Source organism: Calonectris borealis, chromosome 1 (assembly GCF_964195595.1).
Source record: "Calonectris borealis chromosome 1, bCalBor7.hap1.2, whole genome shotgun sequence".
NCBI lineage: Eukaryota > Metazoa > Chordata > Aves > Procellariiformes > Procellariidae > Calonectris > Calonectris borealis.
Window position 1 is genome coordinate 208,667,966 of NC_134312.1, and position 26,830 is coordinate 208,694,795.

The window sequence follows — 26,830 nt, forward strand, 5'->3', positions numbered from 1 at the left end:
GAGCTTTCAATTAAAAATATGACAACAGAATACTTAGGGTTAAATATTTTATTTTATAATAAGCCTTATACCAGGATCACTAAACATTTTGTGTATTGCCCAAATAAGTTACATTCATTCTGAGCTTTCATGCAGTTATAAAAAAGTTAAATTTCTCAAAAAATAATTTTCAAGTGAGATGTAATAAACTCTGCATAACCAAGCCCGAATTCTTTCACATCAAGTAAAATATTCCAGTTTTCCCTCCTGCTTTGAGAGTATGGACCAATTACAAAAGCCCCTCCAAATTTGCACTAATTAAATAGAGAATCGCTGAAATTACTGAGACTTTCTGAATACCCTGAATAACAGTAGTAATGCTTTGAAGTACGAGTGAGACCACTCAGCTGAGTTGCAAGAAGTGACATTTTGCCCGAGGAGAATACTAAAGTATCTTAAATGAAAACCCTATTGCAAGGGACAGACCACCACTGATGAGCATGCAGAACACAAACAGGAGGCAGCAAACCTCGCATTCACAAGCTTAACCACAACTTTTAAGGGGACACAGCATTTATGCAGTCTTCTACTATTTCAAAAAGGTAGTGATATATATCAGTCCTCCTAGCAATGTCAAGGGCCGTTTCATCCAAGTTGTTTTTCAGGTCTGGTTTCACGTAGCGATTCATCAGCAAGAGTTCAAGGGTTTCTCTACTGTTTTTGTTTCCTGCAGCAATATGCAATGGTGTCAGCAAACCATTTGTCTGCGCGTTGATGTCTGCGCCCTGCTGAAGCAAGAACGCGGCCACTTTTGTATTGTTCCACTTACAGGCGCTGTGCAGAGGCGTCCAGCCGTCCACCGTCTGCGCATGAACGTCTGCCCCTTGGGCAACCAGTTCATGTGCAATGTCCAAGTGCCCGCTGTAGGCAGCTCGATGGAGAGGAGTGTACTGATCTTCATCACGAGCATTAACTGGAGCCAGCTTTTCAGTAAGGAGCCTCTTCACTGTACTCAGCTATTTAAAGAAAACAGGTAATTTAATATGAAACTCTGCAAACAAGATGTATGGCTTTTACTGTTCTGTTCTGAAGTTTTGTGGAAAAGCAATTTCTGTCAGTCTCAAAAAGGCTTAAGTGCAACAAGAAATATTAAAATGAAACCAGTTATTGTTACTAGGGTGGGGTTTTTTGGTGGGTTTTTTGGTTTGTTTTGTTTTTAAAGATACAACAAGAACATTAGTTGCAATGCCTTAGGAGTACCTTTACCTTACACGTCCTCCCCATTCCCTGTGGAGACATAGGTACCTCCACAAGACTGTAGACGGAGCTTGTGTGTGTAAGAAAGGCAACGAATAAAAGAAATGTGCACAAGGGTGTAATAAGCTATGTAACAAGAATCTTGGTCATCTCTCCTTCTGCCCCAAAAATAAAAAGCTTTCTTTTCTGTAAAAAGATAGGAAAACAGTCACCCATTATTGGCATATGGAGCTTTTGAGAAAATGAGATTTCAGATACACCCAGTTAAGAGGCTTACTTGCCATGAAGAAAGAGCCTGGCATGCTTTCAGTTTATAGAAGTTTAAGACTGCTCTTACTTTAACTTTGAACTACAATCAAAGCTTTTGTTCTGAAAGCTAATGGATCCAGAGATATTTTAGTGTGTTTTAGTGTGGGCTACAAAGGGAGATGTCTTACATACAGTGGCTTGCAGAACTGGATCAAAATAGTTCAGAGAGATAAAGGAAAGTGTAGGTAAATTTTTGTTTGTGGATGAAACTGTAGATACTTGCTCGAAATAACATTCTTGTCAGGGATACATATGAACAGAATAAATGCCTTACCCGATTGTTTTCAGCTGCCCAGAGTAGCAATTTCTCTGGATTTTTTTCCATTTTTTTTTCTTGCATTTCGTACCATTCCTCACTTCTTTCTTGTTCATCATCCTCATCATCAGATTGTCCTGACCAACAGCTCTGAGTTCCTACAGGAATCAAATGCCTGTGCGTCTCCAGCAGTTCAAGTTGGTTAAAATTCTCCGTAAAGTCTTCGAACTGCTCGCTGTCATCATCATCTTCATCGATTTGTTTGTCCTTATTCATTTTCAGTTAGCATCTGTAAGTAGCGGATATACAACGATATTTATAGTAACTTTACCGCTATCCGTGCACTAATTGCCAATAAAAACATCTGATGGATGATGCAGACATCAGGAACACCATGAACAGCAAAACACAGGAGCAAACTCAATGTTCCTCCACTGAATCCGGCTGTGCCAGCTCTGCCGGAACCCCCGGTTAATGTCCACGCAGGAAAAGCTCTTTTCTACCCCAATCTAGAAACGGCATCGCCTCCAGGCCCGCGGAGGGAGATGCGCGGCTGTTTTGGGGACTGCACGGCCACATCGCGCGTTTTACAAACAGGTCGTTTGGAGAGAACGCCAGCCTTTAAAGCAGTGCTGCTGCTCCTCCCCGGGGAGCCAGCCCCGCCCGGCGCTCCCCGCTGCCCTCCCTTTCCCCTCACGCCCCGAGCGAGGGCCGGGCGGGCCAAGCCAGGCCCGGCCCGGGAGCACCGGCCTCGCTCCCCTCCGCGGGGGCCACGCTACCCCGCGAGGGCCTCAGCGCCCACTCCGGCGCCACGGCCGCCCAGCGGGAGCCCGCCCCCGGGGCTGAGGCCGGCACCACCCCCAGCTCCCGCTGCCCCGGCCCTGCCTGCAGGCTGCCGGGCTCGCTGCCGGCGGCCGGCCCCAGCACTAGCCGTCCTAGCGGTCTCCCATCCACGCTCGCCACCCGCCCGGCCTCGCTTAGCTTCGCCCGCGAACCGCCACACAAGCGAACGCACCTGCTGCCTCCACCAGCGGAGTGCTCCAGGGGCGGGGCTACCCGCCGGGGCGGGGCCACCCGCCGAGAGACGCACGCCCACCACCCGCCCAAGGATTCCTTCCGGCCCGCGCCCGCCAGCGGACGTGACGCCAGCGGTTGCCGGGGTCGGCCCTCGGCTGACCAACCGCGGCGGCCCCGCGGGAGAGGCGGTGAGCGAGCGCGCGCGCTTTGAGCGGGGCGGCTCTCGCGAGAGCGGCGCGTGGCTGGCGGCGGCGGGCCCCGCCCTTCTGGCGCCATAGAAACAGCGGGCGGTGGGCGGCGGGGTGAGGGCCCGGGAGTCAGCTTCCGCTTGGCCGCGGGCCCCCGGTGGGGGATTGCGGCCTCCTCCGGCGCCCTCCGTTTTGAGCAGGGCAGCGCCCCGGTGCGTCTCGTGTGCTGGCTGCTGCCCCGCGCTCCTGAGGGGGAGCGGGCCGGTTGCCGCCGCGCTGATGTTGAACCCGATGGCAGTCGTGCTCGTCCCGGTGCCGCCGTGCCCATCCGCCTGGCCTCCTGCCCAGTCAGGCTTTGCGGCCGTTCCCGTGAAGTTGCACGTTCCTTGCATGCCTCCGGGTGGCCCTGCCGGGGAGGGCGGTGTCAGGAGCAGCGCTCCGTGCCCGGGCAGCCGGTGTGAGAGGGCTGGCGGCGCCCCACGGGGTAGCCACGCGTCTTGCGCAGTAGTAAATGGTTAAATCAAGCACGGATCTTTCCTTATCTTGAGTTTTTCTGCAAGCAGTAATTACCAGTAAAAGACTGGGTAACTGATCGTTCGGCTCACTGCGCCCTTCATTCTAATGACTTTCTATTTTCGTCTCTTAGGCTTTACATAGCATCTATGAAGATAGAAACTGACCTTCTGACCTGACTTAATAAGCTGTGTCCAGAGCCTTTTTGTGAGGAGTCTTGGCACGAAGATGAGTACCATCAACTCGCAGTAAGCTCCTGTTGTCGGCAGCTTTATGCAGTTCTGTCATACCAGATAGCAAGTCTTTTGTATGTTTGGAATGAGTTAAGAAGGACTTGGATCCATCATTTGTGTTTTCCCTCAGGTCCTTATGATCATCATACTTGCTTTTGTACATATATAGATTACTAGTGCAAAGAGAGAAATTGAATGTTTGCTCACCAAGTCTTCTTAAAGGCAGAAAACATACAAAGGATTCTTTAGTTTTTCATTAGCTGCTTCAGAGAGATGGTTCCAGCTCTACTAGAGTAGGCTGATTGGGATAACCAAATCTTCAAACTGGTCGGTTAGGTGAAGTGCTGTTTGCAATAAAAGTAGTGAAATGTTTTGAGACTATTACAGGAATGATATTTTGATAGAGTTTTATAACAAATGTGCTGTTTTATAACAAATCTTTCTCTCTTCGGACACAACAGCTTACCTTAATAAACTCTGTGTTGAAATTCTTAAGTATATTGCTCTCTAAGACAAATTTTCCTGTCTTATTCAGGGATGATGAAGATACCTTTAAAATACTTATTGCTACTGATATTCATCTTGGCTATTTGGAGAAGGATCCAGTGCGTGGAAATGATACGTTTGTAACTTTTAATGAAATTCTGGACCATGCTCAAAAAAATGAAGTACGTACTGCTTTTTGGAAAGTGAAGGAGTGAGATTGCGGAAAATACGTTCCAACCTGCTAGAAGCTATAAAGCTTAGTCCTGGTGCAATCTTTAGTAATATCAAATTAAATGGCTGAACTAAACTATTTATTGCAACCAGTTATGTTTCTGTTTTAGTAAAAGGAATGCCTATTCCTTTGTGAGAGCGTTCTTATTAAATTGTGACCCTGGTTGCATTAACGGTGTTTTCAGATTGCCTGCTCCAGTTCCAGTGGTATTGAGAGAGGGTTTGTCACCGCAAGAAGGGAAAACGGGGAGAGTGAGGGTAATGATACAAAGTCTTAAGACAACTCAGAAAGTGGAAAAAAAGTTAGAACCTTTTAAAGTGATGTTTCTGTTTTTAAGGATTGAGTGTTTCTTAGTCAAATTATTTATAATTTTGATGAAGATGATTTTTTTTTCATAATGCTTTTTCAAAAGCTAAATATATACAGAAACTGCAACTAGTACCTTCTCAAAGTAATGTGGCGATAGCTACTGATGTCTTCCCACTAGGCACCACAGCAATGAAAAGATAATGTAGCTCTTCATGCCTGTCAAAGAAAATGTTCAGGAACCAGTCTGGAGACCCTTTTTAAAACACTTCACCAGTATTTCTTTTCAACACTATCAGTTGTTTTCTCCTATAGCTATTTGCAAATGGGTCTTTTCGGGTTTGGTTTTGTTTTAATGAATAATTTAGTTAGTGTTTGTTTCATGAGGAAATTACACACCCTGTCTGCAACTACCAACTCATTTTACCTAGAAGTCCAGATATAAGGAGATATGTGGAACTCCTTAGAAGAAATAATTTAAACAATTTGCTTAGAAGTCTTTCAAGGGAATACAAAATGTTGTATTAAAATAATAGAACTTTTTGTTACATACAGGTGGACTTTGTTTTATTAGGTGGGGACCTTTTTCATGAAAACAAACCTTCCAGAAAAACAGTGCACTCTTGTTTGGAATCACTAAGAAAATACTGCATGGGTGATCGTCCCGTTCAGTTTGAAATTTTGAGTGATCAGGCAGTTAATTTTTATTATAGCAAGTAAGTATGTTCCTATAAATTATGGGGTAAGGTTTGGTTTGCGTATTGGTGAACGTGTTGTGATTTTTATGATTTGTATCCTCCGTGACTGAAACCTCGAAGTTTTAGGCCTGTTTGTGTGGGACGGTTTACAGGATGACTTCACCTATCATCTTTTGTAATTGAAGTCTATAAAGGAATGCACACAATTTTTTGAGAAACTTCTGAATGTGTTGTGACTTTTGATACATTTATGTAATCTATAGTTTCTTGTCCTTCAAGTACAATGGAAGTAAACCAATTTACATGAATTGCTGTGCTAAAAATCAGCCGAGTTCTTTGTGTGTAAATAAAGGTTGCACAGCCCAGTCTGCTGCTCTTGCACGTACCACGCAACACGTTGTACAATTCTTTTCATAAGCTTGCTCTAAAAAAATAGGATCTTTTTGCTACCCTGTTCCCAGTGCAAAGTGCCATTTCAGTCCATGAGTAAGAATCTTCTTACGCTGTGCAGCTGAAGTTTATTCATAGCCACTTAGTACTCATTTGTCCTGCTGTCATGATGTATTTGGGATGACGTTAATTTGAAGAGAACATTGGGAATTATCCACAAATTTGCAGATATAGTTTAACTTTTTTTTCCTGTTCTTGTTCAGGTTTCCATGGGTGAATTATCAGGATGAAAATCTCAACATTTCTATTCCAATTTTTACTATTCATGGCAATCATGATGATCCCACAGGGGTAATTATTATCATAATTGTACTATACTGTTACATTACAAAAATAATATAGAAATAGAGACTTGTATAGAAATACAGTTCTTGGAGAACAGACTAGTTTTAGTCAGTTGCTCCACTCTTCACGTAAATATTTTGTTTATCTTTAGGAATTCTGTTAATTAGTGACAACAAATTAAGTGTGACATTAAAAAAGAGAATGCAAAGAAGTTAAGGGATCCATATGAACTATGTTTAAATTCTTAATTTACGTAGATTTCTGTCATTGAGAACTGAATCGCTTTTCATACCAAGAAATGGCAGCCTTTCAGAAAATTTCTAAAACAATTTCTATTTGTAGAGACTGAAAGCTTTTTTCTTAAAGAAGGGGGATTTTGATACTTGGACTTGTGCAATTGATATGCATCTTATAATTTCAAGGAGGATAATCTAATAATGATGAAATGCTAGTTTAAAAATCAACAACTAAAAGCAGGAAAAGGACATTTAGAAAGCAGCAAAGCACGTGTGTGGAATTAGTGATTTTGCATTTTATATCAAATAGCAGTGTATCATGGAGATGAGTGTTTTAACCACAGAAGTTTAACTTTGGACCTACTATGAAGTAATTAGCTTAACCAGATAATTTTCTGTCATAGTTTACAGACTTTGGCTGTTTGGGTTTTTTTGTTTGTTTGTTTTCTGAATGATTTAATGTTTAATTTCATGTTGTTCAAATGAAGCAAGACTTGTAAGGAAAAGGGATTTGCTTCTGTACCCATGAGTACTGGAAAAAAAGTTAATATACGTGGCGGGGTTTTCAACTGCAGAAGTTACTTGAAGAAAGATATTCTCTCTCCCTTTTGAGACTGTATCACTTAGACTTTAAAGACTAAATGTTCTGTTCAAAGATTTTATATTTGTTTCTTAATATTTTCTACAGGCAGATGCACTGTGTGCGTTGGATATTTTAAGCTGTGCAGGATTGTTGAATCACTTTGGACGTTCAAATTCCGTGGAGAAAATAGATATTAGTCCCATTTTGTTGCGTAAGGGTAGAACAAAAATTGCTCTGTATGGCTTGGGTAAGTATTAGTCTGCCAGACTCTGGCTAGACTGTTCATGTATTACTGAAGCTCAATAGGTCTAAATTAAGTTGGAACAAACATAGAGTGCTGCAACAAGCATGAAGGTCTAAGTAATGCTAAATTAAAGCATATCAGTTCTGTGACAGTGTCAGGTTTCTCCTCCTGCTGTGTTGTCACTGGCTGACAGAATGGCTTTTTTTTTTTGTTATATTTAAAAACATAAACTGTCTGAGCAGAAAACCTAATGTCTGATGTGTCTGTCTGAAGTGTTTCATAAGTAACATCTGTCACAGGTAACCTCCGTTTCTTTAAAGAAACTTATGAAGAGTTTCATATTTTAAAGGTGTTCTATGGTGGGTTTTCAACTTCAGTTTGTCCCCTTCTATTTTCTTCTCCACCTTCCCCCCTACCCTCACTTCTTACTTAGAATGGTTATGTTTGACTGCCTAGGGAAGTTAAATATTAAGATCTTAATTTTTTCCCTTTATTTTATGTCCAGTCATGAGTGATTAAACAATTATTTCCAAGCAACTTTTATAGCTATAAATTAAGTCCTAGTTGGCCATGATTTCATGTGTTTAATGAGATACTTTTAAAAGCTTGCTAGATGTTCTAAGGGTTAGTAGTCAGGGTTCTAATACCACAATATAAAAGTTTTCAAAAAGCATTTGAATTTTTAATACCCAAAATCGTTACTGGGAAATGCCACAACTTTCTAAAGTACCGGTGTTGCTGCGTGAAAATGTTCGTGAGATGTTTCTTTGAGCTTGTGCCAGGATTATATACCCTCTTGACTTTCTCAGATTTAAAGAGCACTTGTTCTTATACAAAATATGTAAACTCCATATGGGATTTTATTGAAATGCATCATGAACCCTGGGTATGGATGGTTTGGGTTTGGGTTTTTTTTCCTTGTTAAAAACATCAAGGAAATAATCAGTGACAAACAGTTCAGAAGTACTGCAGACTTTTTCCTGCTGTGTGGGAAAGCACAGACTTTGCAGAATTCATGGTTTATTTCTTGTTTTGTAGAGGATTTCAAAGTATGTTTAAGAACTCCATCTCTACTCAGTAATATCTAGTTTTAGACTCCACCGTACAACAAAATATAGTTTCTCTGTCAACAAGAAACAAAACATCTCTTCTAATATTTTTAATTCTGCCCATAGTCAGTTGATTGGCACAGAAAACTGGCAAGAGGTCTCAAACCAGATGTAGTTAATGAAACTGCTTTTAGCAGTTGTTTAAAGGTAGATTTCATGTTAAAATGTCTTATTTTCAGAAGTCTATCTAGTAAAATTTATACTTTGATCTGTTCAAATTCATAATCATGCCTCAGACTTCTTAGGTCATGAAAAAGAAGCTCTGATCTTGCCACAAATTTGTGTTCTTGATCCTTTTTTAAATAGAGTTGCTAATAAAAATGCTATAAAATAAGTAGTTGGTTTACCACTCAAAAATGATTTAATGTTTTGTTTTGTCCACTGCAGGAGCTATTCCAGATGAAAGGTTGTATCGTATGTTTGTCAATAAACAAGTAACCATGCTGAGACCAAAGGAAGATGAAGATAGTTGGTTTAACTTGTTTGTGATTCATCAAAATAGGTAACAGTATTGAATGAATGGCAGTGACTTTTAAACTTACTGTGTTACTTCATTAAACTGCCTCAAAAAGGATAGGTGATAAAGGAGCTATGCTAGTTGGTGCTTCTTGTGAATAGCTGGTTTCTTAAGATTTTCCCAAATGAAGGCATTGGTTTACAGCTCTTCATACAGAAGAATCATAAAGGGAAAGAGTTGAAATAAATGAGTTAGGAAAGTTGGGAAATCTCTTCCCAAGCTCTTATAGTTAGGGACAGTGGAGGTTTTGTAGTGTAGTATGTATATAATTAAGTCTTGCCTGCTTGTTAGAGCTGAAAGAGCATCAAACTTCATATTGTATTGTCTATCCTTGTATGAACCCTAATTTGACAAGTACCGTATCTTCACTTGCACTGCTATACTTTACAATTTCTCTTGAATAAAGAACAAGTAGCATGTGTTCTTTCTGCCTAGACGCTTCTGCTGGCAGTGGTAGTAGGAACAGGCAGAGTTCTTTTCCAAATCCTTTCTTACAGTTTTTCCTGAATAAGAGTGCAATCCTCATGTGCAAGTAACGGTGAGGCAGAAGTAAACAAATATAGCTCAGATAACCCTGTGTACTGATCTCTGTCCAGTAGGCTGAAGGAGCTCATTCCTCCTCCATCTCCTCTACCTTCTGGAAAGGGACGGGGGGTGGTGTGTCCCATGTCTATTTAATTCAGTGGTTTTTACCCCACCATTTAAAAAAACACAAAAAACCCCACAACAACAAAAAAAGGCCATGAGGTGCTATAAAAGCATTCATATGGGAAAAACCCTGAAGTCTTGCAAGCCAAGTGAAAAGAAAAGGGAGATCCAAATAAAAGGAGGAGAGCAGAAAAGAATGAGCTGTGTAAGTTGCCTTTTTGTTTAACCAAATACTTTAAACAATTGCATAAGGAATAAATGTGAAGAGTACCTGATATGAAAAGTACATCAGCTGTTTTTGCTGGAGTTTCTGTATCACTTTAAATCACACTGATGTTTTTCTCCTCCTTCACTCCCCCCTTGCCCACCCATGACTGTACACATTCTAATTATTTTTCTCTTTTCTTGAACAGGAGCAAACATGGAGCTACCAATTACATTCCAGAGCAGTTTTTAGATGACTTTATTGATCTTGTTGTGTGGGGTCATGAACACGAGTGCAAAATAGCTCCATTCCAAAACGAACGGCAACGTTTCTATGTTTCTCAGCCAGGAAGTTCAGTGGTGACATCTCTGTCCCCCGGAGAAGCTGTGAAGAAGTGTGTGATCTTTTCTTTTTGTTCTTGTTTATCCCTTGTCTTATGTCTCTCATGTGTTGTGTTGAGAAAGGAAAAATACTTCTATTAGGTATGAAAGGACTTGTGTTACAGTGTGGATTAGCGTCAGAGTGTGACATAACAAATGAAGTAGATGGAATCAGTGCCTAGAATAACTTTTGCTTTACTTAGGGTTAAACCTAACATTTGAAGCAAACGGAACTTATCTAAAAAGAGTTACACCCTGATAAATTGGAATACAAGGAACTGTGTAGGTGTGCTTGGGTATGGAACAAGCACAACCTAAATATAATAGAACTGAAGTTTAGAAGGGCCAACCCTGAAGTACAGATCCAAGAACTTCCGATAGCTTTTAAACTTTTATCCCTGAAAAGTAAACATGAATTTAAAACAAATCTTTTACCATAGTTCTCTTAAGTTTATCTTCTAGTAAGTTACTTTTCTCCTTCTAGACACATTGGTTTGCTGCATGTTAAAGGGAAAAAAATGAATATGCAGAAGATTGCTCTAGAGACAGTGCGAACTTTCCACATGGAGGATATTGTTCTAGCTGATCATCCAGATCTTTTTAATCCCGACAATCCTAGAGTAACTCAGGCAATACAAGCATTCTGCATGGAAAAGGTAACTTGTAATGCTAATGGTATATGGATAACGGTGTATGGATAAGGAATGGAATTTGTGACTGGTTTTGAGACTGGAAGATGAGAAATCTTGTGTCTTGCCCCATATTATTTGAGATGGACTTAGACAGTGTTTCCATAGGAAGCTAATTCCATGACATTCACTGCAGCCTTGGCTTCCAGATTCCTTGACTGGGATGACCTATTAGAGTAGGCTGGAACTGCTTTATGGGGGCCCATATCATCTTTGTACAAAAAAAAAAAAATCTAGCAAAGGATAATGGCTATAAAGTAAAATAGTATGAGTGATCAGTGATGTAGACACTGCTGGTCTCTGCTGTATCTGAAAGGTAAGCCTTTCATTGTGACTTTTTTCTCATTTGTTCTTATGGTTTTTGGCTGGATACTGGTACATATGTGTGTTCAGGAATGAGAGCACATCCTATAATCATTTTTATAGCTTCCCTCTGCAGCTGGATGGATTTTAAGTTATACTTGAAGGGTTTAGGCATCTGTAAGAGAACAAAGTGGAACTGAATTTCTAATTCTGCTTCACAGGTTGAACTGATGCTGGACAATGCAGAAAGAGGACGCTTGGGAAATCCACGCCAGCCAGAGAAGCCTCTCATAAGATTACGAGTAAGAAATTGTTCAGTTTGGATTGCTTTGTTGTGAAAGGTCACTGTGAAAAGTTTCAAAGCAAAGTCATGCTTTTTCTATAAACGCATAATATATAAAATTTCTTACTGTGTACAGGCAAATATAAATCGCCTTCATACCATGATTCTGTTTACCTGTGGTATAACTAGTATTCTAGAGTAAAGGATGAGATTGGTCGTAAGTGTACTTCACTGCTGGTCTGAGTAAGGGCATGAAAAGTGGCTATTTACAGAGAAGTTTTTCTTAAGTCATATTATCCTGTGTTCCTAACTTAATTTATGGAAACTTTCCTGAAGACTAGTAAATGAATCAGGTTAGGAACAAGTTATGAATCTGGGCTGTTATTAGCTATTCTGTTAATATTATTATTAGCTGTTATTATCAATTAACTATTCTGCATAGTATGGGAAAGCATTAATTTTAGGTTGACTTTTTTACTTTAATTTTTCCTTTGAAGGGTAACAAACTCATCTTGATTTGTGTGCCTTCTCTATTTCTGTTTGTTTCATATTTAAATTTTTCCTTTTCTCTCTTAGGTTGATTATACAGGTGGCTTCGAACCATTCAGTGTCCATCGTTTTAGCCAGAAGTACATGGATAGGGTGGCTAACCCAAAAGATATCATACACTTTTTCAGGCATCGTGAACTAAAAGAGAAAAATGGTAATTATAAAGGAAGGAATAATTGGCTTGCCTTGGCTTTCATTCTTCTTCCTTTAGTGTGTAACCCAGCACTTGCAAAGGCTTGGTGTCTACCATCTAATGTGTTATAGGACGAGCAAAGATGCATAGTTGCACTTAAGTGTATATATCGCACAGTATTTCTGTTCTATTTCTGGGTTTGTCTAAAATTCTGATATTCAGCACAGCATCTTCTGACAGTTATTCATAAATAATTCCTTTTTCTTTGGCCTCAAACCGTATTGAGTTGCTTATAGTAATACACATAGCCCCATACCAGATTGAGTTACTCCATGATTCTGTGATAATTACCATGAAAAGCATTAAACATCTCACTCCTGAGACTTCTCAGAATGAGGTGGTTGGTTTTGGGCACTCTGCAGGAAAAGAGATGGGTGTTGTGCTTTTTCCCTTTGGTTTTTAATTTTATTGCTGTAGTAATTCATTTGTTTATACCTAAAATAGAAATGGAGGGGATGGGCTTGAGGAATGTTTGTGTATTTAAAAAAAAAAAAAGGTCCAAATGTACAACAGCATTTTGTTTGCCCTAATTAATCATGTGTATGAGGTGCTCTTGGCTTGCCTGTTCCAGTTATGTCTCTATTCAAGCATTTGTGCAAAACAAATAATAGCTTAATAGCTGTTACTATTGTAGCATTTCTCACTGTGCCTAGAATTTTTAATAAATGGTTAATAGAATACCATGGTTCTTTGCATTGCTTTATTGGATATCCTCTAATACAAGGGAGGTGGCTAATAAAGCAGTCAAAATTTTCAATACATGTGCACATAATGCTATGGTTCAGTACAGGCGATGCTAAGACTTCATGAGTTTAGAAGTTGTTTCTTTTGTCATAGCTGCTTATATAACAAGGCTAACAAAACAATGTTTTGTACTTGCATGTGGCAGATGTCTGGAAGCAGTCTGTAGTCACCTTATATTACTTTGCGTGGTATGTGGTAACCTCAGTTGATCATGCTTTTCATTCTGTCATTCCTACCTTGCTCCCCGAGAATGGGAGGCAGCCTTAACGAGCTGTGAACATTTTCTACTGAAAATCAACCAGTGTGCTTTGGAGGAAAATTTCTTCTCTAGTAACAGAGTTACTTATAAGAAAACCCTTGTGCTTTGATGGGTCCTTTGATTTTCTTCCATTTGTGATCTTCTAGAGTTCAATTATAATAACCTTCAGGACATAGTGTTCAATTTATAATTCCAGACGGTTGGTAGTTAGAAGAACACTTTGTATCTGCTAGAGGTGGAGTTGTCTTGTACAATTGTTTTAACTGTTATGTTTACCTGTGTTTTCAGACAATAGACTCTCTACAGTTAGAACAAAAAACCTTTACATATAAAAGGAACCACAATTCTTAAGAGGCCTATATTAACCTTTTTTCCTATTACTGTCAGTGGGATGATAATAATTAAAAGCTGCAAATGTGGGTGATAGTGCCACTGTGTTTCCTATTCTAGACAGTGATCTTAATTTTGGAAAACTGGTTAGCAGACCTGCTTCTGAGGGGATGACACTGAGGGTGGAAGACCTTGTAAAGCAGTATTTTCAGACAGCAGAGAAGGTATCTTTCTACCTTTTTTTTTTTAATGGAATATAATCTTTTTATCTTTTTTTTGCTTTCTTAATGGAAATAGTGTGCCCTGAAAAGGCTGTGATGTTTACTAAGAAGTTAATTTATTTCCTGTATAACTGTATGTGAATTTCTGTGAATTTCATGTATGAAGTATATGTCTTAGGTTAACAAGTAACTGGTTAACAAGTAACTGTTGTGTATAGGTTGTATAGGGTATGTGAACACATGCTGGTTTGAGAACATTATGATAACTCTTCATGTGAACTTGCAGTGTCTGCCCTGTACTAAATGATGTGTTGTGTTCTTACAGGAGGAAAATGTAAGGCAGCATGCTCTGAGTGAGAAGCTACCTCAATTTACTGTAGGGTCAATGTGAGACTGTACCATTTACTATTACTAGCTGACTTGGAGTTACTTGTTACTTTGCAGTATATTTGTGTCCTCAGACATAATGCAATTTCTACATTATATTTAAAGCAGAGCAGGGAGAAGGAAGAAAGCCCCTCCCGACAGTTTGCTTTGTCCCCACCCTTTCATTAAACCTGATTTATTTCCCTTTCCCAACACCAGGGCAGTAACATCTCAGACGTAAAAAATAATAATCAGTGAGTCAGACACTCAGAAGCTACTTTCAGAACATGCTTTATAAAAAGTCATTAGAGCAAGGATTCCTGAAGTAAAGATCCGCAAAATTATATCATCTTGCCTAACCTTAAGCACATGTTAGGTGTCAGTATTAGGATGGCATAAATCATGCCCTGGAAGGGCTGTTTGCCTTGTGAATATGATAGGGAACCCAGGGTGACTAGTTCAGAAGTAGGTACTACTTCAAATGTATGTCCCCTAAATCCATTGGGAGGGGTAGCAGTGTCAAAGACAGGACACTGTATTATTCTATGAAAAATAAATTTTGTTTTTAATCTCTTTTCCTCCATTATTCTGCAAAATTGTTGCTGTTATACCATCTTCCCAACTTGTTTGTATGTTCTTGTATAAACAGCTCAGTTACTGGTCCCTGCATTTGAGGCCTGCTTCAGCAGCTCAACATCTGTAAAAACTTGAAAGAATCCATTGATGTTTTGGGGAGGCTTGCAGTAGGGGGATAATACGTTTTAAGTTAACACTGGTAATGAAAGAAAGAGGAAGGGAAAAGCATATTGTGCCCCAAAATGATGATAGGGATCTTAAACATTGTGTTAAGATAGCTTGTGCTTCAGGCTTTGCTAGACACCTGATCTTGTCTGATTAGGGAAGCAAAAGAGTCCTTGGACCCTGAGGTGGCACAGGGCTATAGTTGGATGTTCAAAAAATGCTAGACCAAAAATGTCTAACAAGTACCAGACTCTCTTCAGTCCCAGTGTTGCTGGTAAACTGAGGCCTAGGAATTAAAAGCACTGCTGTTTGTCTCTTCAGCAAGCTTTTTATTTTTTTTTTCCTTTGGAAGAAAGCTTGTTGCTGAAAGTCTACATGAACATTCTGCATCATTACAATCAGTCACTCTTTCGAGATGCTTATCTTATATTTTTTTTTTTGTAAACTTATTTTATAATAGCTGTAAAATTTATTCCTCTGCGCAGCATTATTTCCGGGAAGGTTTTATGCTTCCAATGCAACCCTCAAAACAGTTCCTGGACACCTGGAAGGATCAAAAATCATTAATAAGCATATATAATTCTTATTACTAAGAAATTATTTGTGCTGTAGTTTACAGACAAAAGAGGCTGATATTTAAACATTACTGTCCATATGGGGGTTTCATTCTCAGAATGTCTATTCTTACTGTATTGGGAAGGAGGGTAGAGAAGAGAATGGCTGTGAAACACCACCAGTAGCATCTACTATTTTTACTAATTAGTGTCCGTAGTAATACCTTAATGTAGAATATCTTGATGAATATCATCTCACTTGATGAACATGTGAGAACTATTGGTATTTACAGAATTACACTTCAATAGAGTAGGCTTCTGCTTAATAGCTTTTAATGCTTCATAATAATAATTTGCCCTGCTCTGTAACTGCCATTTTTTAATGTTAGAATTTTACGGTAAAACTAATTTAGCATCTGTAATAATTCAGGGCCTGTTTTTAATAGCATTTTTATGTCTCTGCAAGTTGATCTTGACTTCAGTTTAAAAAGGGGAGGGGAACGAGGAAAGAATACAGTTTACCTTCTCTCCTTTCCCAGCAATACATTTCAGACAAATTATTTTAGATATGACCAGCACTGTAGTTTCTTTACTGTTTATGAAACTTTTTTCTTTGAAGAGTCTGGAAAATACTCTGTTAAATAGGTGTAACATGCTAGTAGCAAAAGGGTTGTAACTGTATTATGACGAGTAACATGTTTACTTATTGCTCTGCTTTTTTTCTGACTGAAATCTTCAATGCATGTTACTGTTTTTGGAACCAACTTAATGTAATATTTATCTGAAATGGCAGGAATATTACTTTCTTTCTTTGATGGCAGATGCTTCTTAACAAAATGTTTTCCCCAATTATAAGAAAGTACAGCTTTCACTTCTAACTGAAAGAGGAATGGGAGAAGCAGTGCAGGAGTTTGTGGACAAAGAGGAAAAAGATGCCATAGAAGAGTTGGTGAAATTTCAACTAGAAAAAACACAGAGGTTTCTTAAGGAGCGTCGCACTGATGCAGAGGAAGGAAAAATAGACGAGGAGGTAATGTTCTGTTAATATTAATTCTTTAGGAGAGGTCAAGACAGATAGTAGAAAAACAGTGGTCACACCTGGTTTGATAGATTTGCCTGTGTGTGGAGCATGTGCAACACTCGCCTCTAGTCATTTTTTTGGAATTCATAAATATGGTGATGAAGTTTCAAATACAGAGTTTAAAAGCCTGTATAGAAAATGGGATTTAGGTATGCTTATACTGATTCTCTCTTTATTTGCATATGCATGCATAGAAAAGAGCTGTCACTCAAATATATGTAGAACTATATATATCTCTCTCTACTCTGAGAAAGATGGTAGATACAGTCTCTTCTTAGCTTTTTCATATTGGCTTAGGGAAGAGTACAAGAACAGGGCAAGCATAAAGCAAGGTTATCCTTCGGGTGCTCTACTAGCTTCTCACTGCTTGCAGCTCAGGGTCTCCCAGAGACAAACCTGGTTTATGTGTATCTAATAACCCTTAATAGACTTCTCTGTCAACTTGCTGAGCTTCCACATGAGCCCATGTATTCAGTTGTAATATTCAAGCATTGTATGATCAGTTGTTCTGCAGCTTAACTGTGCACTGTGTAAAGAATAATTTGGTGGGGGGAGGAAGGTTGCACCTACCTGTTTTCTTGCTGATTGTTTTAATTCATGAGGGGTTGAAAGAGACCATAAGCAATCAGTGCCTGTAGGCTTTCTGTGCCACTTCGGGGGTTTTTTTTTGTTTGTCTTTTGGACTAATATCTTCTTTCCCTCTCACCCATCATATCTTTTTTCTATACTTGACAGGTTGAGCTTTCTTAGTTGCACATGTGTTGCAACATTTGTCTCTTCTCAATATCGTTGTTTTCTATCTTGCTTCTTCATCTTTACCCCTTCTTTTCCAGTCATTCATAGAATGACATATAGAATCACAGAATCATAGAATGGTTTGGACCTTAAATATCATCTGGGTCCAACCCCCCTGCCATGGGCAGGGATATCTTCCATTAGACCAGGTTGCTCAAAGCGCCATCCAACCTGGCCTTGAACACTTCCAGTGATGGGGCATCCACACCTTCTCTGGGCAACCTGTTCTGGTGCCTCACCACCCTCATAGTGAAGAATTTCTTCCTTGATTCTCATCTAAATCTACCCTCTTTCAGTTTAAAGCCATCACCCCTTGTCCTATCACTACATGCTCTTGTAAAAAGTCCCTCTCCAGCTTTCTTGTAGGCCCCCTTCAGGTACTGGAAGGCTGCTATAAGGTCTCCCCGAAGCCTTCTCTTCTCCAGGCTGAACCCCAACTCTCTCAGCCTTTCCACGTAGGGGAGGTGCTCCAGCCCTCTGATCATTTTCATGGCCCTCCTCTGGACTCACTCCAACAGGTCCATGTCTTTCTTGTGCTGGGGGCCCCAGAGCTGAACGCAGGACTCCAGGTGGGGTCTCACGAGAGCAGAGTAGAGGGGCAGAATCACCTCCCTCGACCTGCTGGCCACGCTGCTTTTGATGCAGCCCAGGATACAGTTGGCTTTCTGGGCTGCAAGCACACATTGCTGGGTCCTGTTGAGCTTCTCATCAACCAACACCCACCCCCAAGTCCTTCTCAGGGCTGCTCTCAATCCATTCTCCGCCCAGCCTGTATTTGTGCTTGGGATTGCCCCAACCCGTGTGCAGGACCTTGCACTTGGCCTTGTTGAGCTTCATGAGGTTCACGCAGGCCCACCTCTCAAGCCTGTCAAGGTCCCTCTGGATGGCATCCCTTCCCTCCAGCATGTTGACCACACCACACAGCTTGGTGTCGTCAGCAAACTCAATCTCACTGTCCCTGTTGCCGACAAAGATGTTAAACAGCGCCGGTCCCAATACCAACCCCTGAGGAATGCCACTCGTCACTGGTCTCCACTTGGACATTGAGCCGTTGACCACAACTCTTTGAGTGCGACCATCCAGCCAATTCCTTATCCACTGAGTGGTCCATCTGTCACATCCATGTCTCTCCAATGTAGAGACAAGGATGTTGTGCGGGACAGTGTCAAATGCTTTGCACAAGTCCAGGTAGATGACATCAATTGCTCTTCCCTATCCACCAATGCTGTAACCCCGTCATAGAAGGCCACCAGATTTGTCAGGCATGATTTGCCCTTAGTGAAGCCATGTTGGCTGTCACCAATCACCTCCTTATTTTCCATGTGCCTTAGCATAGTTTCCAGGAGGATCGGCTCCATGATCTTGCCAGGCACAGAGGTGAGACTGACTGGCCTGTAGTTCCCCGGGTCTTCCTTTTTTCCTTTTTTAAAAATGGGGGTTATGTTTCCCCTTTTCCAGTCAGTGGCAACTTCACCAGATTGCCCCAACTTCTCAAATATGATGGATAGTGGCTTAGCAACTTCATCTGCCAGTTCCCTCAGGACCTGCGGATGGATCTCATCAAGTCCCATGGACTTGTGCACCTTCCTTAGATGGTCTCGAACCTGATCTCCTCCTGCAGTAGGTGGTTCTTCATTCTCCCAGTCCCTGCCTTTGCCTTCTGCAACTTGGGAGGTGAGGCTTGCTGGGGTTCATATTTCACTGTCCCTTATTGTCAAATTACACACACTCTCCTTCTCTTGAACGTAGTGTCTCCTACTTTTCATCATGTCCCAAGATTTCTTCTCCCCAGTGATGTAGCTCCAGTTATTAATAGAATGTGAGATTCTTAAACTGTAGGACAGCCTGAAAAGGCTCTAAAACTGTTCAGTTATTCTTGCACTCTTCTTCTCCTCTCACATGAGCTTGACTTAATAATTCAGTGATCAAGACTTCTCATTTACTGTGTTTTGATCATTGTATGAAATGAACTGTTTTTTTGATAGGAGCTGTTTTTTTTATTCAGGTGCGAAAATTCAGGGAGAGTAGAAAAGAGAATACCGAAGAAGAGGATGAGGAAGTTCGTGAGGTAACTCCTTTGAATTTTGAAAATAGGCTGAAGAATGGAATGGTGATTTCTGCATATGAATGAAGTCACTTAGCAATATTCAACATTGTCCTTGCCAAAAAGTAGCTGTCTGCCTAGGGAAGATTAGTAAGTCTTTTTTAAATCTTCCTTGGTATAATATGTGCCTAAGCTACTGCTTGATTTGGCTTTTGAGATCTCTTTTCTTGTGCAAATTTGTGAACCTGAATGTTCAGTTGTTCTTTCTTTGAACTGAGGTTAGACTAAGCAGCTGACCTTCAGTTTTGTGATCCCATCACCAGTGGACATATGTGGATGGGCTGTATTGAGTGATATTACTGGAACAAATTGGTATTACTGGTAAACCTTTAGGTATTATTATCCTCATCAGCGATCTTAGAGTCTTAGATCTCCCAGAGATTCATATCTAGATTGCATATGTCTTTGCAAAGAGAATTGCCAACCACTGACAGCATTGGTGCTCCTTTGTCTTTGCAAGCTATGTGGGACTGGAATGAGATTTTGAGAAAAAGGACACCAGGGGTGAGATTCAGTTCTCCTAATTTGAAATACCTTCACGTGAACTAGTTGTCTTAAGCACCTGCTGTCATCAATGAAGATCAAGTCAATGGAGCCCAGAGGGTGCTTCCTCTGAGCAGGTGTACATAGCTGACATAGGATGACCTGGACTGTTCACCAGACTCCACTGACAATGTATCATATAACTAGCTCCATTCTGTTATCAGAGCTTAGCTAACTACTTTATATGTACGCATCTAAATTAAACGGACTAAATACTGTCCCTGCTTTTTGACAGGCTTCCTTGCCTTCCATAATGCTGTGGATTTGGATCTTCTAAGCTTCAATGGTTTAGCACTGTATATCACAACTAGGATTTAACACTGGTGCATTTCATCATTTAAGATTCTTTTTCCTACAGCACTTACTGTTCCATTTCAGGCAATGACCAGGGCTAGAGCCCACAGATCTGAGGATGCAGTTCTTGTCGCAGCCTCCAGTGATGAAGAACTCATGGATACGGGTATGAAAGGCACTGGTGATTCAGATGATGGCCTTCCTGCAACGCTGAGCCGGGGAAGGGGTCGGGCAAGAGGTAGGGCAAGAGGTGCAAGAGGACAAAATCCAACAGCAAGAGGTTCATCTCAAAGGGGAAGAGGTAAGAAAAAGTTCATGTTCTTTGTACAGCAGTTACTGACTTTTTCTTTAAAAGGCGACTGTCTTCTGATGCTTCTATCAAGTGGAAATTTGTTGCTTAAGGACTCCTACTGGAAAAAAAATTCTTCACAAATATTTTTGGTATCATCTTAATAGAGTGGACTGTAGGCTTAAGTTGTGACTTCTTCACAGGGTGATTAAAAGAAAAATATCTTGCTTCCTAGCTATGGAAACATAGTAGATTCTTAAAAGATGCGTTATTGGGAAGGTCTGTGCAATGAAGTGCGTGGATAAACCTTTGTTACTGCTAAAGGTAATGCATTTGATCAGTATAGAGAGGAGGTACAGATTGTCTCTATCCTAATGCAATTTGCAAGAGACTTCATTGTTTCTAGTGACTGAGAAAATGAGGAGCGTTTCCTAAGCAAATTGAATTAAATAGCTCCTTAGCTATGTGTGATTGTGCACTTTACAGCAATAGCGGTGCTTCCATTATATATGTACTTCCATTATATATAAATATATATGTAAGTAAAAAAAAAAAAAAAAAGAGAAGATGGAGTCTTGCAGTCATATACTCCTTTGAGTTGTTTCAGTAATATGCCCAAAGGTCTAAGAGCAGGATGAGTTGAAACAAAGGCAGTCATCTTAGGACTGATCTGGTTAGTGCCTTTAAACTAGTTCTATGAGCGTGTGCTCCAACACTGTTGTGATCCCATCAGAGCAGGGGCGTGTGTGTTAAGAGGCTGTGTCTGTGGAGCTTTGAACACTGGACCCAGACCAGTTCTTCTGCATATAAGGAGGGCTTTGATTCAAGGAAGAAAGTGAAGGAATAAAGAGGAATGTAGGTTTTTTAAATGACTTCCCACTCAGTAGTGATAGACTAAAGGGGAAAAAAAAATAACCACTGAACAGATTTGCATATTGTTTATTATCCCTACAGGAAGCACTAGCCAAGAGTCAGCTACTAGCAGCAGAACCTACAAGCCTGTATCTGTGCCTGCCAAGAATATGTCTATCATGGATGGTAGGCCTTTGATCTGTCCATTGCTCTAATCTGCTCTCTCAAATTGTAATGAAGGTGTTTATTTAATCATGAAGTGCCTTAATTGCCTTTATTTCTATTAGTCCAATTCAGCTGTGAGAGATTCTTTTGGTTCTAACAAAATAGGATAACGAACGGCGATGAGAGAAAGAAAAATGGAGGGGAAAAAAAGAATAGTGATATCCTGCTGTCATGGGGTAAAATGAAATGTGTCAGGAACTTCTGACTAGAACTGGAAATAGGGAACATCTTACTGTATGCAGTTCCTTAAGGAATAAGCGTAAAAGGAATGTGACTTAATAGCATGTATTTTATGCAGAATATTCCTCAGTGGATAAAAAGTTTAAATTTGACTGATGTTTACAAGTTAGTAAGCTTTAATGCAAATCCATTTAGTCTTACATTATCACAAGTTTTAGAAATGCCAGTTTTTCCTAAGGAAGAGAAACTTATCTGCGATTTAAGGTGCATATGTGAGAGTAGCCCTTCCTTGCTACAAAGGACAGGCTCTGAGGAAACAGCGTAGGTAGTCTGAGTATTAAAGAAAAAAAATACTGCTCACAAATTTATACATGAATCCCACACAAAATACCCAAGGGTAGAGCAAGTTTCAAATTAATCAGCAAATTACCTAAATTTTAAATTGGTCAGCAAATGACCTAAAATACTGCAGAGTGTTGTAGCTTAACCCGGCAGGCAGCTAAACACCACACAGCCGCTCGCTCGCTCACTCTGCCCCCTCACTGCACTGCCCCCCCCCCATGGGATGGGGGAGAGAATCGGGGCAAAAAAAAGTAAAATTCGTGGATCAAGATAAAGACAGTTTACTAGAACAGAAAAGGAAGGGAAAATAATAATAATGATGATAGAATACACAAAATAAGTGATGCACAATACAGTTGCTCACCACCTGCCAACCGATGCTCAGCCAGTCCCCGAGCAGCGATTGCTGTTCCCAGCCAACTCCCCCCAGTTTATATACTGAGCATGACATCATATGGTATGGAACTACCCTGTTGGCTAGTTTGGGTCAGCTGTCCTGGCTATGCTCCCTCCCATCTTCTTGTGCACCTGGCCGAGCACAGGAAGCTAAAAAAATCCTTGACTCTGTATAAACACTACTTAGCAACAACTGAAACATCAGTGTGTTATCAACATTATTCTCCTACTAAATCCAAAACACAGCACTATACCAGCTACTAGGAAGAAAATTAACTCTATCCCAGGTGAAATCAGGTCACAGAGAAATCAATTTTAGCAGGTGTGTTGATGTCTAAACTGTTAGACATACAGGAATATCAATTATAGTAATATTTTCTTCTCTTCCTCTTAACCAAAGTTACTGAAGGTTTTTCAGCCAGACTGGGAAGCACCTGCTGCTGCACTGAGGGTTAGATCCCTGAGTTGTTAGACTCTAGCAAAGGCTTAATTTATGGTTTGGTTTGGGTTTGGGGGGGTTTTGCTTGTTTGTTTTACAGGGTATTTTGCAGAGCAAATGCATGCTAAGCAGGTCTTAAATAAAAAGAATGATATAACATTGGTTTTGTTTTATTGTGTGAGCACTTTAAAAATATTACATTTGTTTTATTCTAGCCTTTAGGTCTTTGAAACCACAGCCCTCCTTGAATTCATCTAAGTCTTACTCTGAGGTAAGAAGCATCTTGCATGAGTGAAGTTGCACTGCCTTTTGCGGTCTTCTGATTTGAGAAATAAATATATGGTCAAAACGTTAGCCTAAACCAGCAGATGTTCCCAAGCTATCAGTTCCAGCAGTAAGTTTCTGCATGTTAATTTGTAGACCTTTTGTACCCTTTTTTGGTATGGGGTTTGTCTGAGAAAAACAAAGACCATGTTTTATTTGTGACCATAGTCGAAGATACAGAGTGTATATACATGAGTATTTTGGGGGTTTCTGCAGCATCAAAGATCCGAAGAGTAAAACTTGTGCTGTATTTGCACTTTGTACAGTTCTAGCCTGGAGCCCTGTCAAGTGTATATTATAACTAAGTAAGTATATAATTGGAAAAAAACCCAAAGGTTCTATGCTATAGTTCTGTAGTATTATGCACTATATCTCTGTAAGAATAAATTCTGTGAAAAAGCTTTATAAATGACTTTTTTTTTTTCCAGAATATTATAGATGATGACTCTGATCTAGAAGACATTTCTATTGTTCCTTCTTCCAGAGTAAATCAAAGGTTGGTATGTTTACTTCATGAATGCTACCATGACTGCCTTATTTCTGATTAGCAATCAGCAGAGTCCAGGGATCTGATCCACTACCTGAAAAAACAGATATTTAAGAAAGTCATAACACTAATTAAAGAATTCATATCAATTTTTACCGATTAATGTGGATTATCTTTCTATAACAATAAATTGGTCTACTGATTGAGATCAGCTAGGTCAGAGCTTTAAAGTTAGTATGTTAGTTTGAGAATTTGAATCGTTCTACTTATTGTTATTTCTATTCGTTCTAAATCTCTGTATTGATGGTCCAAAGGGGAAAGTTATTGGAACGTCTGGTAATTGAGAACATGCTGATGCCCTTTTTTTTCCTCTTTGTATGTTTCAAGGTTGTCAACTACACCTTCACGTAGTAAAATAGGTTCACAAAGCCAAACGTTTAGAGGAGTTGATTTTGAGTCAGATGAGGTATGGTATATAGTGGTCTTTTTTTCTTTTATTTCGTGTAAGTTTCTATAGCTTACTGTTTTATGGGTATTTGAATAAAGTAAAATTGAAGGTTTGTGTTTTTTTTTCCCCATTAGATTATAGCAACCAGCTTTAATTAGAATATATACATAATTATCAAAAATAAGGCTAGAAGGGACCTCAGGAAAATACCCAGTCCTTTTTCCCTTCAATTCTTAATTAGTTAATTGTCATTCCTGAAATGTGTGGAATAGGTTATTTTGCTTGGGGAAGAAAGTAATCATAATCTCCTCTAGTGCTTGACTATGTCCTTTCATTTGTTTATGTATTTTATTCTTGTAAAAAGTAAGAATTTTTTTTTTTTGCATTTAAAAATGGCTATTTTCCAGGGCACTTTATTGTTTTATTGTTGCAAATTATGTAAATAAACTTCAAAAAAAAATTGAAACGCTATCTTCAAGTTTAAGATGTCTGTTCTTGCAGTATATATTTGAACTGCTAGGAAATGGTTTCTTCCATAATTAAACAAGTAGAACTTTATTCACGGTTTTGCACTGAATAGAATACACATTATACTGTCAAGCACTGTGCAGTTTGTTTTCAGAGACTAGCAGACTGTCATGTATCGTCAGGATCCTAGCCTTAATGTCAGATGTTGGCAACTTCGGAGAAAATGTTACATTCTTGTCCCTCCTCTCCACAATGCTATCTCTTCTTCTTGTACCTGAAATACAAAACTACATGTTTGCTTGAACATGCAAAAAGAAAGTATTTTTTTATTCATGCAAATATCAGTAAATTATGATGTGTGATATGTATATGGATATAACTTCATGGAGGTATGTGCTGCTCATAATAGCATTTTCCTAGGTCACACCTGAAGTATAGATTGTTCCTCATTTCAAAGTAGCTGTTCTGATCATATTGACATAAACTCAGTTTCTATTCTCTGCACATTTGTGATCTGGACTTTTAAATGAATGGATAATCTCTTTCATATTAAAACCAACAAAACCAGGTCTGTCAGAAAACATGGAATAATGTGACCAGGCTTTCTAGTTTAATCTAAAGGTGACTTTATGACTCGGAATGCATGCTAGTTCTAGTAACGCGTATCTGTTTTCAAATTGCAGGATGAATTTGATCCATTCAAAAGCACTGCAACATCAAGAAGAACTAAGTGATGTCTGGCTCGCTATAGGAAGGAGACCGTGAAAGTTAGCGAAGAAAATGGAAGGCAGTTTGCAAGGCATTCTGTATATGACATTTCCCTGTAAATGATGGCTTGCCATCAATTTTCACTTCTATGAAATGTTTTTGGTTTGGGTTTTTTTTTTTTTCAGTGGCACCAAATTTGGTATAATTTGGGTGTTGCGTTGCTTGATGCATTAGGTAATTAGTGTCTAATATTCTGAAGTACTGCCTGAAACTGCAAGTTCTTTCTAAGACTTCTAAAAGCCTGTTTTCTTTCTGGGATGATAATGTAAATAAGTCATATCTTTTATAGAAAACTCCATCTCTTGGGCTTGAACTTTGCAGAGGAGTAAATTTATAGCAGTAGCAAGTATGGATATGGACACGGACTCAGTCAGCATAATGAAACTTGTACTTATTTCCAACTTTCTATGGATACAGTTGAAAACTCTGAAGAGTAATAGTTTGACCCAAAAATACAGTTTTCAGTGTGGAAGCTGGAAAATGTTCTAATACTTTCAACTCTACTAGGAGAACTAAACCCACTATTGCACTGTTACTAAATGTCATAGTATAAGGGATTGAATTTTGCTCTGTAATTCAAGAAGTGTCGAAGACTTCAGATTGAATTGCATTGTCAGCTTTTACCCTTAAATAAGATGTAAGGGCTAGAACCTTACAGCTTCTCAAGGAATGCTGCTTGAAGAATAAAGCAATTGAGCCAGTAATGGGCAGAACGTTGCCTCTTATCTTTTTCTTAGTTGACATTTTTTAGGTATCTGCTTCAGTAACTCTCCTAAAATGTCATGACTATTTTCCAAATATTCTCCAAATGAGGTTTTTAAAATACAGGATTGTATTCACAGTGGGGGAACCACTCCTTCTGTTGAAGGAGCCAAGACCTAGACCTATTCTTCCTCCTCCTCTCTTTCCACCTCTGTACACCCCACTCCCCAAAAAGTGCTGTTCTAAAGCTATGGCCATTAGAGCTAATCAAGGCAAAGGCCAGAAGAGTTCATCAGCTAATGCCCCAGCATGTCAGAGAAGCCCCAAATATGTTGAGTAGCTGCAGCCATGCCTCTGCATTTTTACTTTCTCCTTCAGAGAGATGGGATTGGGCAGTTGTGTTTCTCTGGCTCTCACTGAACGTGACTTGTTACTTAGCCTGCATATATGCTGTAGCAGGGAACCTAAATGAGCCTTGAGCTTCCTGAAGACTTCCATAAAAATGATCAAGACCTGGAAATTTCTAGTGTAGAGCTTAGTAGCAACTTAAAAAGCAGTGCAATCGCTTAAGGTGTCAGCAAATAATTTGGTAGTCTGGCCCTTTCATTAAGGGCTGTCAAAGCTATAATATTACCTATGCAATTAAAAAGCTGCTGTAAATACCCTTCAGGATGAGGGTTTAGATTTTTTTTAAATAAACTATTGCTGTTAAGTAAATCGTGAATGTCAC

The 26,830-nt window shown here is 39.7% G+C and overlaps 2 protein-coding genes across 12 annotated transcripts; one reads left to right on the top strand and one right to left on the bottom strand.

Moving 5' to 3' along the window:
- Nucleotides 1-30: 30 nt before the first annotated feature.
- ANKRD49 (ankyrin repeat domain 49) lies at nucleotides 31-2,930 on the bottom strand. 3 transcript variants are annotated; one of them, XM_075140164.1, is made up of 3 exons: nucleotides 2,817-2,930; nucleotides 1,820-2,090; nucleotides 31-995 (listed from the first exon to the last, which is right to left on the bottom strand). In XM_075140164.1, the coding sequence occupies exons 2-3, from the start codon at nucleotides 2,075-2,077 to the stop codon at nucleotides 537-539; spliced, it is 717 nt and encodes a 238-aa protein (XP_074996265.1). In that variant the 5' UTR covers nucleotides 2,078-2,090; nucleotides 2,817-2,930; the 3' UTR covers nucleotides 31-536. The 3 variants fall into 3 exon arrangements, with proteins under 3 accessions (XP_074996265.1, XP_074996266.1, XP_074996267.1); XM_075140165.1 differs by having other exon boundaries at nucleotides 2,762-2,849; XM_075140166.1 differs by lacking the exon at nucleotides 2,817-2,930 and adding an exon at nucleotides 2,769-2,789.
- MRE11 (MRE11 double strand break repair nuclease) lies at nucleotides 2,930-26,817 on the top strand. 9 transcript variants are annotated; one of them, XM_075140147.1, is made up of 20 exons: nucleotides 2,930-3,006; nucleotides 3,653-3,767; nucleotides 4,288-4,420; nucleotides 5,332-5,492; nucleotides 6,128-6,215; nucleotides 7,134-7,275; nucleotides 8,769-8,883; nucleotides 9,960-10,145; nucleotides 10,616-10,787; nucleotides 11,345-11,425; nucleotides 11,983-12,109; nucleotides 13,602-13,705; nucleotides 16,220-16,393; nucleotides 19,245-19,307; nucleotides 20,265-20,481; nucleotides 21,424-21,507; nucleotides 23,119-23,174; nucleotides 23,656-23,723; nucleotides 24,102-24,180; nucleotides 25,314-26,817. In XM_075140147.1, the coding sequence occupies exons 2-20, from the start codon at nucleotides 3,748-3,750 to the stop codon at nucleotides 25,362-25,364; spliced, it is 2,121 nt and encodes a 706-aa protein (XP_074996248.1). In that variant the 5' UTR covers nucleotides 2,930-3,006; nucleotides 3,653-3,747; the 3' UTR covers nucleotides 25,365-26,817. The 9 variants fall into 9 exon arrangements, with proteins under 9 accessions (XP_074996248.1, XP_074996254.1, XP_074996247.1 ...); XM_075140153.1 differs by having other exon boundaries at nucleotides 5,351-5,492; XM_075140146.1 differs by lacking the exon at nucleotides 2,930-3,006 and adding an exon at nucleotides 3,063-3,120.
- Nucleotides 26,818-26,830: the final 13 nt, after the last annotated feature.

Coding starts and splice junctions, on each gene's coding strand:
- ANKRD49 (XM_075140164.1), bottom strand. CDS start 2,077: ATGAATAAGGACAAACAAATCGATGAAGATGATGATGACAGCGAGCAG. Junction 996..1,819: donor GGGCAGCTGAAAACAATCGG/GTAAGGCATTTA, acceptor TTCTTTAAATAG/CTGAGTACAGTGAAGAGGCT.
- MRE11 (XM_075140147.1), top strand. CDS start 3,748: ATGAGTACCATCAACTCGCA. Junction 12,110..13,601: donor TGAACTAAAAGAGAAAAATG/GTAATTATAAAG, acceptor TTCCTATTCTAG/ACAGTGATCTTAATTTTGGA. Junction 19,308..20,264: donor AGGATGAGGAAGTTCGTGAG/GTAACTCCTTTG, acceptor GTTCCATTTCAG/GCAATGACCAGGGCTAGAGC.